At 41.0% G+C, this 15,920-nt stretch overlaps 1 protein-coding gene across 2 annotated transcripts in view; it reads left to right on the top strand.

Annotated features, from left to right (window-relative positions):
• HTT (huntingtin) overlaps positions 1-15,920 on the top strand; it is a 101,513-nt gene that overhangs the window by 36,219 nt on the left and 49,374 nt on the right. For both annotated transcript variants that reach the window (XM_083757275.1, XM_083757274.1), the window contains 13 exons: positions 890-1,010; positions 1,196-1,272; positions 3,977-4,131; positions 5,976-6,178; positions 6,771-6,897; positions 8,728-8,855; positions 9,483-9,593; positions 11,736-11,813; positions 11,903-12,126; positions 12,873-12,951; positions 13,598-13,759; positions 14,741-14,796; positions 15,523-15,671. In XM_083757275.1, the coding sequence (XP_083613401.1) occupies positions 890-1,010; positions 1,196-1,272; positions 3,977-4,131; positions 5,976-6,178; positions 6,771-6,897; positions 8,728-8,855; positions 9,483-9,593; positions 11,736-11,813; positions 11,903-12,126; positions 12,873-12,951; positions 13,598-13,759; positions 14,741-14,796; positions 15,523-15,671 (1,670 nt within the window). The remainder of the gene's footprint in view (positions 1-889; positions 1,011-1,195; positions 1,273-3,976; positions 4,132-5,975; positions 6,179-6,770; positions 6,898-8,727; positions 8,856-9,482; positions 9,594-11,735; positions 11,814-11,902; positions 12,127-12,872; positions 12,952-13,597; positions 13,760-14,740; positions 14,797-15,522; positions 15,672-15,920) is intronic.

Genomic DNA, 15,920 nt, shown 5'->3' with positions numbered 1-15,920 from the left:
CACTTCGCCCTCAATAGCAGCTTCTCTTACTTTTGATCAAGGATATTTGTGCAATAGTGTCTCATTGATGCAAGCGGGTTGTTCATGGTAAATTTGCAGGAATAAGGACTTGTTTTACACTGCATCTTAAGGCTTGAAAGTGGTGTTGGTTTTTTGGGTTTTTTTGGTGGTGTTGTTTTTAAGCTTCTAATTTCCAAAATAAAATTACAGAAACAAATTACAGTCCGATACCATGATGTTACACTGTGTATCTCAATAATAAATAAAAGATGCATGTTTAGCTGTTAACAAAACTGAAACAGTTAATCCATTTCTCCTACATGCAATATCCATTAATATATCAATTTCTGCAATTTCCAAGACTTGGGTTAACCATTCTCCAATTGAGCAAGCTTCCTAGCTGGTATTAATTTTTGGTTTGTATTTTTATCCTGTGAGTATATTTGAGAAAGGGATTGCCAACCTGGTGCCCGTGGTTTAAAAAAATATTATAAAAATATTTTTGGGATATTTTGACAGCAAGGGGAATGCTAGGACTCTCTGTGTGTGTCTGTTTGAGAGAGATGCACTTGAACAGAGAAAGAGGGAGGTGTGGGGGGTATATAGGTTTGTGTGTGTGATCTGTGAGAGAGCAGGATGTTATTTATTTATACCCCCACCTTTTTTCCTTGACGGGATTCGTGGCAGCTTGCAGATAAAAACAAGAACCGCTAAAAATATAGAAAAATCAGTCATTAAAACTCAACAACCCTGGGAATATACATCAGGCAGATCTCACATGGGACGGTGAAGATCACAAATTATATTCAATTCGTCCCTTATTCAACAAGGTGCTATTCAACTTTTAAAGGAAAAAGTAACGCCTATTTATTTATTGCTTTTGTTTTAGAACATACAGAGGATATAATATACTACCAAGTCCAACAGATGTCACAATGGAAAATAACCTTTCTAGAGTTATTTCTGCAGTTTCCCATGCCTTGACAACATCATCATCAAGATCTCTAACAGTGAGTTTGTCTGGAAGTTTACCAGCTGGGTTTCTAAATATATTCAGATGATTTTTACATCTTCTGTATATAAAGCATTGCTATCTCAATCATCCATAATGGAGGCTACGGGTGGGAATGCTGCGTCATGCTTCATATTTCCCCATGTTATTGATAGAAATGTATTTTCTGTTTTGGTATTTTAGTTTGGTTGTTGTGAAGCTTTGTGTCTTCTGTCCACATCATTTCCAGTCTGCACCTGGAGCGGAGGATGGCACTGCAGGTATGTTTCTTCCTCCTCTAGAGTTCATGTTTACAAAAACAGAGGACCCGTCATACGGTCTTATTAGCTTATTTGCCATTGAACCCTAATGAAAATGAAATTTCAAAATTAGCATGATAGGCTGTCATATCGAGGTCTAGAAAGTCAGATAATTTTAAAAGATGGTTTAACTTAATAAGTATAAAGGTGTGAGAAACAAAAACTTTTTCCAGTGAAGAGGAATATGTGGTATTCGAGTTTAAGGTGGAATAATTTTCTTTTCAGAAGTTAACATTTTATACAGCTTACTTTTTGTGTGATGCTTAGTTCCTTACAGCTCTCATCAAAGGCATGGAAACCTGCTAGAGAGAGCGGATCAGAAATGTTAATTTTAATTTTTTGTTGGGCTCTTTAAAAAATTCTTAGTAGATAACTGATTTCTGTGCAAAGAATGGGGATCCTGTGTCCCTCCCTCCAGATGTTGGTCTCGAACTCATATCTGCCCCAGTCACTATGGGAGTTGTAGTCCAACAATACCCAGAGGGGGGGAACAAGTTCCTCATCCCTAGTCTGTATCTTTCTCTGTGCCTGTTTCCTTATGGAGATTATACTTGCTGATGGTGGATCCTTTCTCTGCCATGAATACTTCACCAATAGAAGTTTGCATCATCTTAAATTTCTGTGCCATGTTTTAAAGTTTCAAAGTCAAAATTTAGATATCCAAGAGTGAAGATTGCTTTTAAGGTACCAGTATTTGATAGTAAATACTTTCATTTTTCTTTGTTGTCAACAACAAAACTTCAGTGATAAGCTTTACTACTGGTTTCCAGGCTAATTAATAACAGTGTTATAAAGAATTATCCAACAATTTAAGAGATATTGCTTGATTTTTGCCCCAAAACTCAGTACCCTTTTGTAAAAGGACTGGCAGAGGCCAGAGTGTAAGAGGGTCCTTTAAAAATACCAGAGTAGGACTGCGTCCTTACTTTTCATTAACTCCTTTTTTATTTCCTTTCCCCTTGTGAACTTGGGCAAGGGGGGGGGCTCTTCCTTCACCGTTGCTAGGAGGATAAAGGCATGTATTGCTCTCACCTATGAGGCTCAGCATCTATCCACCCTGTTACAGATCACTCCACACTTAAGAGGACAACTTCAGTTGTCCTGTTCACAATTTTTTGTCAGATGACCTTCACACTTCGGACATTTTCCTTGGTTTTATAGAATGTGCTCACATCGGTTTAAGACAGATGCTTTCTATTTTTCACATTTTCCCAAAGCTCATCTTAGCTTCAGCCCCTCACATCGTGAGGATGTATCCCGTGCCAAGCAGATACAAGAATGTTGATAATTTACCATGAATGGGCCTTCTAGATTGGCATACAGATATATCGACAGCCGCATTCCTTCCTTCCCACCCTCCATCCCTCCTTTTGTGGTTGTCTCCCCTCTTTCAGGTCCACACTCTTATGTGGAGGAGTCAAATTGTAGTCAGTCCTAGGCTAATGAAGGAGTGGGGGGCTGTTTCTTGCCTCTCTCTCTCAGACAGCAAACTAGAATAGCAATTCCAGATACAGTCTAGTCCTCTGTGTGTGCATGTGTTGGATCCCTCTGGAACAAGCTGCTGATTGATGCCAGCTTTTCAGAGTAGTTGATCTTGCCTGGAAGTCACAGATGAAGGCCTAAGAAACTACACAGAGATAGGAGCATAACCTGGTTGGAACTTCATGCTATCTACCAGGCCCTATTGGACTTTTTGGACTTAGTTGGAGATGTGTACCGTATTTTTCGCCCTATAGGACGCACCGGCCCATAGGACGCACCTAGATTTTTTGAGGGGGGAATAAAGGGGGGGGGAAATTATTTCGCCCCCCCAGGCACGGGGCTGGGGCGGGGGAAGCCCGAGCTTCCCCCCCCCAGCCCCCAGAACGGGACCCAGAGCCATGCGGAAGATGCGTGCAGCTTTGGCATCGCTCTGGGAGCTTGCGGGGCTGGGGGAGGGGGAAGCCCTTCGCCAGCCTCCAAACCAGGTCGGGAGACAGCGGGATGGCGCGCTGCGCCTCCCCGATGTCCCCCAAGTTTGCGGGGCTGGCGACAGGGAGGAGCAGGCTTCTTCCCCCCGCCAGCCTTCTAACAAAGTCGGGGGACAGCGGGATGGTGGCGTTCCGCCTCCCTGCTGTCCCCCGAGCTTGTGGGGCTGGCGGTGGGGCTCTCCAGGCTTCAGCGAAAGCCTGCATCCGCCCCATAGGACGCACACACATTTCCCCTTCATTTTTGGAGGGGAAAAAGTGTGTCCTATAGGGCGAAAAATACAGTATTTCCATCTTTAGCCTTTGTAGTCTTTAGTTCAGTTCCCCAAATGCTAAAGAATAAAGTTGCTAGAAGAAGAAGAAGAAGAAGAAGAAGAGTTTGGATTTGATATCCCGCCTTTCACTCCCTTTAAGGAGTCTCAAAGCGGCTAACATTCTCCTTTCCCTTCCTCCCCCACAACAAACACTCTGTGAGGTGAGTTTACTTCATAATTTTACACAAGCTAACTTGTGTTGCACCTGTAGTTGCATTGGTTCAGGCCAGGGAACACTATGGAAACTTTTGCTAAAATTCCAGGATGTGAGGCAGGGACATTTTATTTGCATTTTTGTGCTAACTTTTGTATATTATATTTTATTATGCATTATAGTGTATATTGCCTTTTGTGGAAACTGACTGTTCATAATTCAACTTCCAGTTTTACTCTGCTGGGTTCTACTACCGAAGACTCTCAAAAGAGTAGCACTATTGGTATGGCTGGTTTGGTTCTGTCCCTGCTTTCATCCGCTTGGTTCCCACTAGATCTTTCTGCACACCAAGATGCTTTAATACTGGCTGGAAATCTGCTTGCAGGTAGGAAGAAAGTTCAGCAATGATGATTTAATCTTAATCAACAGCTTACTGCTGTCACTCAGGTTCTCTCGTCTCATTCTTTCTTTTTCCATGCACTGGTAACATCTTATTGGGGCTGTTGCAATGTTTCGTGTATGAAAGTGCCTTGAAGACTGTTAAGAAACTAATGTTTGGCAGAATACAGTAATGTGATTACAACCTGAGACCAGATATAGAAAACATTCAATTTTTGCAGTTACATGGGTGGCGCTGTGGTCTAAACCACTGAGCCTAGGGCTTGCCTATCAGAAGGTCGGCGGTTTGAATCCCCGTGACGGGGTGAGCTCCCATTGCTTGGTCCCAGCTCTTGCCAACATAGCAGTTCGAAAGCACCTCAAAGCGCAAGTAGATAAATAGGTACCACTCCAGCAGGAAGGTAAATGGCGTTTCTGTGCACTGCTCTGGTTTCGCCAGAAGCGGCTTAGTCCTGCTGGCCACATGACCCGGAAAAACTGTCCGTGGACAAATGCCGGCTCCCTCGGCCAGTAAAGCGAGATGAGCTCCACAACCCCAGAGTCGTTTGCGACTGGACTTAACTGTCAGGATTCCCTTTTTATAGAAGAGTTGGGATTTGATATCCCGCTTTATCACTACCTGAAGGAGTCTCAAAGCGGCTAACATTCTCCTTTCCCTTTCTCCCCCACAAGGTGAGTGGGGCTGAGAGACTTCAGAGACAAGTGTGACTGGCCCAAGGTCACCCAGCAGCTGCATGTGGAGGAGCGGATATGTGAACCCGGTTCCCCAGATTACGAGTCTACCGCTCTTAACCACTACACCACACTGGCTCTCTATACTGGCTCTCTATACTAGTTATACTAGTTACTGGTCCATTTCCAAGCACAATTAAAAGTTTTTTTAAACACATATATTTTAATTTTCTTTCTTCAATAAATAAAGCATTCAAATAACATCCTGCGTTTTACAACATACGCTTCAGTGGAGGTCTTTGGGGAGTAAGGTGCCCTGGGTGACACTGCCCTAATTTCATTGATAGGGAAAAATAGCAATATTAAAATGTGAAGATGGCACTATTTATACCTTGTTCCTAGCTCCCACCCCACCTCTTGTGCCCACCAGCCTGTGTGTGCTGTTGCTTAAAACGCCAAGTGGGGTACATAATAAGATCTAACTCATCTGTGATTTGAAGCTGCCTTATACTGAGTCAGACAATTGGTCCATTTTACTCAGTATTGTCTACACTGACTGGCAGCAGCTCTCCAGGGTTTTCTGTCAGGATCTCTCCCTGCTGTACCTGGAGATCTGGTGATTGAACGTAGAGCTTTCTGCATGCAAGGCATGTGTTCTACCACTGAGCTAGTCTTTCCCCTAAAAAGAGGAAGACTTACTCATTTATCAGCCATGTGTTTTACACCTCCACACACACACCATGTGTGATTATAGGTAGATAGATAGATACAGTGGTGCCTCGCAAGACGAAATTAATCCGTTCCGCGAGTCTCTTCGTCTAGCGGTTTTTTCGTCTTGCGAAGCATGGCTATTAGCGGCTTAGCGGCTATTAGCAGCTTAGCGGCTATTAGCGGCTTTAAGAAAAAGAAAAAAAACTCGCAAGAACTTGCAAGACGCTTCGTCTTGCGAAGCAAGCCCATAGGGAAATTCGTCTTGCGGAACGACTCAAAAAACGGAAAACTCTTCCGTCTAGCATGTTTTTCGTCTTGCAAGGCATTCGTCTTGCGGGGCACCACTGTACATAGTGAACTCTGGTAAGGAACATTTACCTAATACATATTCAAGACTTCTTTAATATATAATTAACTTAAGGAATTTGCTGCTTGTTGTGATTTCAGCTAGTGCTTCAAAATCTTTGAAAAACCCCTGGACTACTGAAGAGGACGCTAATGCTGGTGGTGCTAAACAGGAGGAGCCTTGGCCAGCTCTAGCAGACAGAACTCTTGTCGTTTTGGTAGAGCAAATTTTTTCCCATTTACTGAAGGTCGTTAATATTTGTGCTCATGTAATGGACGATGTTGTTCCTGGTTCAACAATAAAGGTATGGCTTTGTTTTTTTAGTGATATTGCTAAATACTTAAGCAGCAATAGTAGTATATGCTTTCCCCATTTCGTTAGGAATAACTGAAATGTCACAAAGTAGTGCAATTAAATAAACTCCAGTGTTGTCACTCGGCCATCCAGAGCCAAATTTGGAGGGCTGGGAGTGGGGAGAGAGTAAGGAAAAGTCCCATCAGAGAAGCAGATGTTGCTTTTTATGGCATTGTAGTTGCTCTCAGTTAAAGGTATTACACTACTATTGTCTCAGTTAAACACTACTATTGTTTATGGTTTTTTCATAATTAAAATAAATAGTTCAGTTAGATGCAGAAAGAGTTTCACCTGTTCTTTATAAAAGAATTTGATAGAATTAGGCTCTAAAGTTTTTTAAACACTTATCTGAAATGTAATGATTTGCAGTTTATGCCATTTATATGCTAAAATGGTTAATGCTAAGAAGATTACAGATTGGAATGTTCCTTCTTTTCCTGCAGCGTTTTGTTAATGTGCATGGTGCTATTTGGGAACATAGTTGATTTTATTTTTTTACTAAGCATAGTTGTGTGTTGTTTTTTACCGATACTTTTTTATAGGCAACTTTACCATCTCTAACAAATCCACCTTCTCTGAGTCCAATTCGGCGCAAGGGAAAAGAGAAAGATGTTGTTGAACAGACATCTGTACCAATGAGCCCTAAAAAGAGTAGTGAAAACAGCCCAGGTAGGTAGGATAAGTCTGTCAAGCTACACATAGAATAGCCAATTAAAATTTTTGTATTTTCCAATTCAGTCCGTTCCCCCCCCCCCGCCACCACTGTCCTATTTCTGCATATATAGCACAATATTTGGAAACTCTGTATCTTTTTGTTGAGTTTTCTGACAAAGCTGTTTCTTTCTAATCTTGTAATTGTTTTATAGTCAGAATAATGGGTACACATGAAGCTGGCTCATTTATTAGGTTTTTCATAGCAGGCATAAGATGGTTAAATATAAAGGCCAGGTTTGCAAGTCACATTAAACCATCGTTCCTTTTTTTAAAAAAACCACTATGATGTAAGTGATCAGCCTTGTGGAGTCCCCACCCCCTGCGGAAATTTGGTGAGTGTAGAAGGGTCTGCAGAGTGCAAAAGAGAGGAAGGAGAAGCCCCTTACACCAACAGGCACCTGCTCACACCATGTTGGATCTCTTGCTGCTTGATGTCTACATTTGCACAGAATAATAATAATAATAATAATAATAATAATAATAATAATAATAATAATAAATTTTATTTATAACCCGCCCTCCCCGGCCAGAGCCGGGCTCAGGGTGGCAAACACCAGTAAAATTACAATAAAAGCATAGTAGGAAAAAAACCCCAATTTAAAATACAGGTTAAAATGCAATTTAAAATGCAGCCTCATTTTAAAAGTAGCCCATAAATCAAAACCGTAAGGGGAGGGAAACAGAAGGGTCAGACTGAGTCCAAACCAAAGGCCAGGCAGAATAGCTCTGTCTTGCAGGCCTTGCAGAAAGATGCCAAGTCCCACAGGACCCTGGTCTCTTGTGACAGAGCGTTCCACCAAGTTGGGGCCAGTACTGAAAAGGCCCTGGCCCTAGTTGAGATCAATCTAACCACCTTGCGACTTGGGACCTCCAAAATGTTGTCATTTGTGGACCTTGAGGTCCTCCGCGGGACATACCAGGAGAGGCGGTCCCATAGGTACATGGTTCCTAGGCTGCATAGGGCTTTAAAGGTCAAAACCTTTAAGAATATGCTTACTGTGAGAGGGGAGTTATGTTTTGTTTTCTCATTTTAATTTTTCTATTGTGAACTGCCGTGGGATCTTTGGATGAAGGGCAGTATGCAGATTTAACTAATAATACTTTAAAAACAGGAGCATAGGGAAAAGGCAAAATAAAATTGATCACAGATTCATAATAATACTACATGCCCATAGCAGTTTCAGATTTTGGTGGGATAAGGAAGGGTTAAATGGGTTGGGTAATGATCATTTCAGTTCTCCAACTGCTGGGCCAAATACAGCCAAAATGGCCCCATCTGTATTTGAAAGAACCCTGTGGTTTGCAGAAGTGCAACTAAGGGGGGGAACTAAAGAACGAAATCCCCCCAAAACAGTCCTGTGAAGAGCATGCAAGTCCCACTTAGAATCATAGAATTGTAAAGTTGGAAGGGACCCCAAATGTCATCTACTCCAGCAATGCTGGAATCTCCACTAAGGCATCCATGACTGATGGCCATCCAACCTCTGCTTAGTAGCCACCAGAGTCTACCACCTTCTGAGGGCGTCTGTTGCACAAACAGCTCTTACTGTCAGAAGGTTCAGTCAGAATCTCCTTTATTGTAAATTGAAGTCATTTGTTGCAGTCCTGCTCTCCAGATCAGGAGGAAATCAGCTTGCTCCATCTCCCATAGGACAGCCCTTTAGATATTTGAAGTGCATATATATTTAATCCACAAAGTGATTACACAGAGAATCGCCGTCATCTCTGGAGGTCAGTTCTAAGAGTTTAACACTAATAGAAATATATATGTTTTTCATTAACAAGCTCCCAGGCAAACGGATGCTTCGGGTCCTGTTCCAACAAGCAAATCGTCAACACTGGGTAACTTCTATCACCTCCCTTCATATCTCAAGCTGTATGATGTTTTGAAAGCTACCCATGCTAACTATAAGGTACTATCTCCTCCTGCACTTAAATCTATCTTCCAAACATAGTGTGTCTGCATGCTCTGATGTTACTGAGTTGATTCATATTGTAAATTGTATTTTCTTAGGGTTCCAAGTCATAGGTTAGCAGCAAGCATTAGAGAAGCGTATTTTTTGTTTGATTTCTTGAGCCCACTTGCTGCATATAAACAACATACAGAATACCTAAATGAAGCATATTAAATTTAATCCACAAAATTAAATGAAACACAGCCTTATTTCCAAACCTTTTCCTGCTTAGCTTTCGGGACCATGGTTTTCCAGATTCTGAAGCTCCTCCATCCGTCCGGATGTCACCCTTCTTACTTTTCTAGCTTTGTTTCTATTTCTTTAACATAGACAAATGCAGTGAAATTAAGCAAATAAGGATTTCCCACTCCTTTTTCTTTCTGCGTGGAAATGCTTCAGTTCCTAAATTATTTTTTTAGTAGGTTCTGGTTTTTTGATAGCAATCCTATGCCTGCCTATTAGTCTGTTGATAAGTAGTTTGTTGGGGTGTATTATCAGATAACTGGTTGCAGAGTTTTACAAGCTTGCTAAATGGTTATTATGCTCTTAATTTATTATTATTATTATTTTGTATCGGTGGATAAGGTTACACTGGATCTCCAGAACAGCAACGAAAAGTTTGGTGGATTTCTGCGATCTGCTTTGGATGTCCTTTCTCAGATTTTAGAGCTTGCCACTCTTCAAGATGTTGGAAAAGTGGGTTAATAATTACTTGTAATGCTTTTTAATGACTGTGTCACTACATCAACTAGAGAAACAAGTCTTAATCATTTTACAAGTTATCCTCAGACTGGATGTGATGGTGTATTTTGTTAAATAATTCCTGCCCCTATTGGTTGGTACCAGAAGTTGGCTTTTAAGATTTGGACTCCTACCCTGAGAACCCCTTCAACCTCTTCCGTCCATGCCAAGATTTTTTTTACATTTCTTTCTACTTTCAAATCCCCAAAAGTGGCTTAACAAGCAGCCTATCAGACTCTTATAAGAATGAAATGAGTCAGAAGTCTCAGTGTACATGCAAAGCTTGTCAGGTAGTTCAATGGGCCATGATTTTTGACAGAATCTAGGAGTGTGTTTGTGTGCACGCGTACACCACAATGATGTCAGTTGAACTTAAGTATATGTAAACAAAGCTACGATTTGCTCATTGTTGGATCTGCTTATTCTATTTGGGGATCAATGTGTCCCTTGTTTCCAGACACAGCCCTTGTGTGTTGCATGATAAGCCATCCTTGAAACTCTGGAGAGGTTCCTTAGCAGTCTCCAGAGCAGTTGGAGAGGTGCTATTAGAGTAGCGGTGCAAATGAAAAATAGCACTGCTTTCCATTTCTGAATCATAGGAACAAAGGAAGCTGCTTTTATACCAGGGGTAGAGAATCTCTGGCCCGGGGCCGAAATTTAGCTCACAATTTGGCCCGTGTGTGGCATCTGTTGTGGGGCAAGTAGAGACACAGATGGATTGGCTACACAACTGCATTCCTCATGGGGAACTCGGATCACACGGCCAGTCCCTGCAGAAAGCAGAGTTGAAGTCCATGCCCATCAGCTGACGAATGTTGCCTTTAACCCTCCTGAATGGGTTGTGAGACTGCGTTTCCCCATTGGGAACCTGATCACGCAGTCAGTCCCTGCAGAAAGCACCTTTGCCAGCCCTACAGTCAGCGCTTTGTGCTTAGGAAGTACAGGGCAAGGGATTTTGACAGCTGGGTGAGATAGCTGGGTGGCTAATGGACAGGTAAGCTGGCCCGCAGGGGTGGGGACAGATGACAATCTGGCCCGTTGGCCCAAAAGGTTCCCTGCTTTATATTGAGTCAAACCATTGATCCATCTACTTCAGTATTGTCTGCAGTGACTAGTAGCTCTCCAGGATTTCAGACAGGGGTTTCTCCTATTCCCTACCAGGGGATAGACTAGGGCCCCTTCTATATACAAAGCAGATATTCTACCACTGTCCTTACAGATACCCTTAGATTTTAGGTATGCTTCACTCAGTATATGCCATCACAATCAAATGTTTAAAATACACAATTTTGAAGGACTATTTACAAGTGTTTTCACTGATCTACTTGCTGAGGTAACATTACAGAATTACAATTACTTTATAATGAATGAAGTAGAGGACTTCATACATTTCTTTTTCTACTGCCCTATTTATGAGCTAATAAGAACTAAGCTCCTCCTCTTGATCCCGTCCACCATCACATCTAAGGAAGACTGTTTGAAATTGCTTCTTGTGGACGCAAATCCCCAAGTTACACGTGGGGTGGCAATCTTTATAGTGCAGGCCCTGAAACTCAGGGCTACTCTGACTGGGTAGTGTGTCCTAGACCTGGACCTGTTTTAATTCTTTTATTACCTTTTTAACCTAATGTGCCGAGCCTATTTTGGGGCCATTATATGCTTTATATACATTCGCATTCTAGATTCCCGGCGCTGGCAACTAAATCTTTACATTATTGTCTTAGGGTAATTTAAATGTCATAACCCCAGTAATAGCGCTTTGAATTTTGTTTGGTTGTTTGTCTCTAGCATTTTTTGTTTTATCCTGCTATGGCTGTATGCTAATGCAATAAAGGTTTGATTGATACTTGCAATTACTTTATAAACACCCATGTAAAGAAATACTCTGGGAGCTATGTCACTATTATCATTGATAACAATATTTATTCTTTGTTTTCTGTTCCCCTCCTGTTCCTTAATTTAATAGTTCAATATAATAAAATTGATGTGACAATAACAAGCTCCTCACATCATGTGATGTGTGTGTGTGTGTGTGTAGCAGTATCTTTATAAATAAAGTCTGGCTAAACTGCAACTTTTTGAAATTTCTGTTTATAGTATGTTGAAGAAATTTTGGGTTATCTGAAATCCTGTTTCAGCAGAGAACCAATGATGGCAACTGTATGTGTGCAACAGGTAAAAAGAAAAAAAGATTGTTTTCTTTCAACATTCTTAACCTTGTCTGAATTTGCCTAATTTCAGACTTGTTTTCCCATTTCCCCTAGTTGCTAAAGACATTGTTTGGCACCAACTTGGCATCACAATACGATTGCTTGTCTTCAAATCCTAGCAGATCCCAAGGCAAAGCCCAGCGCCTAGGCTCTTCAAACTTGAGGCCGGGTCTTTATCATTATTGCTTCATGGCTCCTTACACACATTTTACACAGGCACTTGCTGACGCGAGCTTAAGGAATATGATGCAGGCTGAACAAGAACATGATACTTCTGGGTAAGAGTAACTTTTATCCTTTTATTTCAATCATATTCCTTTATTTACATTATATCTATTTATCTACACACATACACACACAGAGAGCCCTTGTAATGCATAGATGAAGAGAAGCAGGATATAATACACATTTTACTGCAGTCCTATGCATGCGTACTAAAAAATAAGTGCCCCTGTGTTCAGTGGAGCCTCTTGGGCTTGCCTAAGTTCAGAAGTCTTGCAGCCCAGGAAGTTAAAGCCATTCACATTAGCCAACACGTGGGCATGCAAGGAAGCTCACACATGTGCCGCGCTGCCAAGTTTCTGAGGACGCAGTCTCTACTCTTCTTTCCATGGGTTCATAGATACAGCAACAGGAGTTCAGATTTACTTTTTAAAGTTGTAACTAGACCACACCAGCTTGGAGCCCTCTGAAAACAGAAATTCATTTTTTTTATGACACCCATAGATAAAGCTGATATTTTAAGGCCAGGAGCAGGAGGAAGGATTCAGAAGCCATGCCCAAGCAGGTCACCTGTTAAATTATTTGTGTATTTACTGCACTTGTGGTGCTCCTCTTGTGTTGCACTATAAACCACTGCAGCCTAACCACAGGCCTTCTTTAAATTAGATCAGATTAATAATAATAATAATATACCTACCTTCCTCCAAAGATCACAGGGTGGTTTTCACTACTCTCTGCAACAATATAGATATTCTAAAATAAATGTGCACTAATGATAAGTATTAATTTTTGTTTTCTATAGGTGGTTTGATATATTGCAAAAAGTTTCTACCCAGCTAAAAGCTGGCATGTCAAGTGCAGTGAAGAATCGTGCTGACAAGGTACGAGCAGAAATACATTTCTAAAACTGCTGCTGGTTGCATTTTATTCATTATGGTATTGGTTTTTGTTGTCACTGTTACATGGATTTTTATCATGTTTTAGCTGAAAGGAACAGAATTAGTTACATAAATGCAAGTATAAAGACAGACATTTTCTGTGACAGCAGCAGACCTTTCTCTTTAAATGCAGGTCTGCCCCATTCACTGATACAGAGGCATGTAGATCAGAGGAGATAAACCTTCAGTTTTCTGTGGTTTCCTTTGCCACAGGCACAGAATGCTTTACCTCCCCCCTGCCACCCCAAGAAGGGTTCACTTTCATTATTAGAGCTCAATTGAGGGGGGAATATTTTGCATTGCAAACCTGTGAACCACAGCAGTCCCTGCTTTATTCAAAAATCATGGAAGACTTGCCTATAAAGAAATGAGGTTGACATTTTCCATTCTAGTTTGACCTAAGTGTTTCTAAAAGTGTTTCTAGTTTGACCTAAGTGTTTCTAAACCCTGTGCCAGCTTTTCTCAAAACAGATTTATTGGAATTATTGTGATCATGACAGGAAACCTTTTGTCACTTTAGGTTGACAATTAAATGCAATATTTTCACACTGGAATCCAATTTAATTCCTGCATTTCCCCCTTTTCGTAGAATATTATTCATAATCACATTCGTTTGTTTGAGCCCCTTGTCATCAAAGCATTAAAACAGTATACCACAACAACATCTGTACAGCTGCAGAGGCAAGTTTTGGATCTTCTAGCACAACTGGTTCAGCTACGGGTTAACTATTGTCTTCTAGACTCCGATCAGGTAAGTCCTTCAGTTTCACTTATGTGGAACTGATTAAAGAGGAGTGGCCATTTGTGTTCTTCCTCATATTGACATAATGTATGATTATAGACAAATAAGCTTGATTTATGACTTCAGTGGAGAAGATGTAATTTGTGTTAAAGAAAAAAATCATGCCCTTATTTTCTAAAACCTAATAATTTACTGTCGTTCTTGGTTTGGCTGACTGCCACTTCACCTCCTTTGAAATAAAGCATTGCTGCGGACTGTGCTTTTGGATATACTGTAAATATGGTGGAAGCTTTTATTCAAAGCCATATTCATTGAATAACTTCAGGATCCTGCAGGATGTAGAAAATGGCCTGTGTACTCCTGGAAATAGTGGGAAATATTTGCCTTCCTACTTACTCCTTCCCTGAGAAGTATTTTGGCTGCTCTGTTATCATAGGCACATGTGTGGAAGGGGTAGGCAGGGTCAAACAGGGGTGCCGTGTTCCTACCACTTCAATTGCTCGTTCTTAGTTTTCTCAGGTTTCTTTGGTTGTGGTTACGTTCTCCCTTCCCACCCCCACTCCTGACCTTGTATACTTCTAATGGAGGAAACTGTTTCATGGCCAATTCTGGACTAGGAAACCATGTCTTCATACCATGAGGATGTGCAGAGAAACTGACCACGGCATTGGCAGGAAAAGGGAGCTTTATAGTAATTTTTTAAACACATTTGGCAACTGGAATATTGGTCGCTACAAGAATTGTTCATTTTCTTTTTAGCATACAGGCGGTGACCATTTTGCATACATCCAAAAAATGTGCAACTACTGCCACACGAGTCTGATGGGGGGGCGCGCGCGCTAGGAATGAGCCCCATGTAAATTGTATTTGTGCAATAATATGTACAGTATGTGGAGTCATATGAACAGCAAGTGGTTGTTTTAAAAAGCCTGATCAATGCACATTTTGGTGGGGCATAAATTAATGCAGATTTTTTTTGTTTGTTTGCAGGTTTTCATTGGATTTGTGCTAAAGCAGTTCGAATACATTGAAGTGGGACAGTTCAGGTATAAATCAAGTCTCATACAGGCCTGCGGAATTATATGTATAACAATTTGAAGGCAGGTCCAAATTTTAAATGATAGATGGGAAATTACATCCCTGTTAGAAGACATCTGAAGGCAGCCCTGTTTAGGGAAGCTTTTAATGTTTAATAGGTTATTGTATTTTAATGTTCTGTTGGAAGCCGCCCAGAGTGGCTGGGGAAGTCCAGCCAGGTGGGCGGGGTATAATTAATAAATTATTATTATTATTACTATTGCCAAGACCTCCCCCCTTTCTGCACCATAGCAGTTGTGTCACTAAATGGGGAGCATGGGCACAGTAATGGTAATGCCACTTAATTTGCTTTCAGTGGTGCTGACATGTCATCAGATCTGGGTATGTAGCATCATTATGTCATCGCAATGTGTGATCCATAATTGGCTGAGATCATGCAGTGGGAGAGGAAAATGGCATCAAAAGGACACAAAAACAGTGGTTGTCTTTTTCGTTTTTTAAAATGGGATGTCATCCTCCCACAACCAAGAAAGAAATTAGATCACAGGGATGATCTTCTCTCACTGCTCTGCATTTAGGAATATTTAAATTATAGAGTTATTAGTCTTAAGATTCTTTTGTCATTAGCTGAATCTAGTTCTCAGCTCTTTGAGCCTCCAAAACGGAGTGGTCCTCCTTCTTCTGGAAGTTTCAGAAGTCTCTTAAAATATTTCTCTTCCTTTTTCTCTCTCTAGGGAATCAGAAGCAATTATTCCTAGTATCTTTTTCTTCCTGGTATTGCTGTCTTATGAGCGCTACCACTCCAAACAGATAATTGGAATTCCTAAAATTATTCAGCTCTGTGATGGGATAATGGCGAGTGGAAGGAAAGCCGTTACACATGGTAATTAAAGAGTAAAGTTGCAAAACTAATGTTCGGTATATTAAGTGCTAAAAAGTTGTAAGGGTTTTGTGGCACTGGATTTGAGAATTATTCCAATCATTATAAAAATTTGCAGGAGCGTTTATGTGCTTTCTTTGCATCCTGCCTTTTCCTCCTTTCAATAAGGGGCTTTATGCAAGAAACTTTTCACTACCAGTTGTTGACCTATTCAAGAAATACTCTTCTATTGGGAAGAATATTTTTGTCACT

This window comes from Podarcis gaigeae (genome assembly GCF_964106915.1).
Source record: "Podarcis gaigeae genome assembly, chromosome: 9".
NCBI lineage: Eukaryota > Metazoa > Chordata > Lepidosauria > Squamata > Lacertidae > Podarcis > Podarcis gaigeae.
Note: the sequence above shows the minus strand (reverse complement) of the source record. Positions and strands in the feature narration are given on the sequence as shown.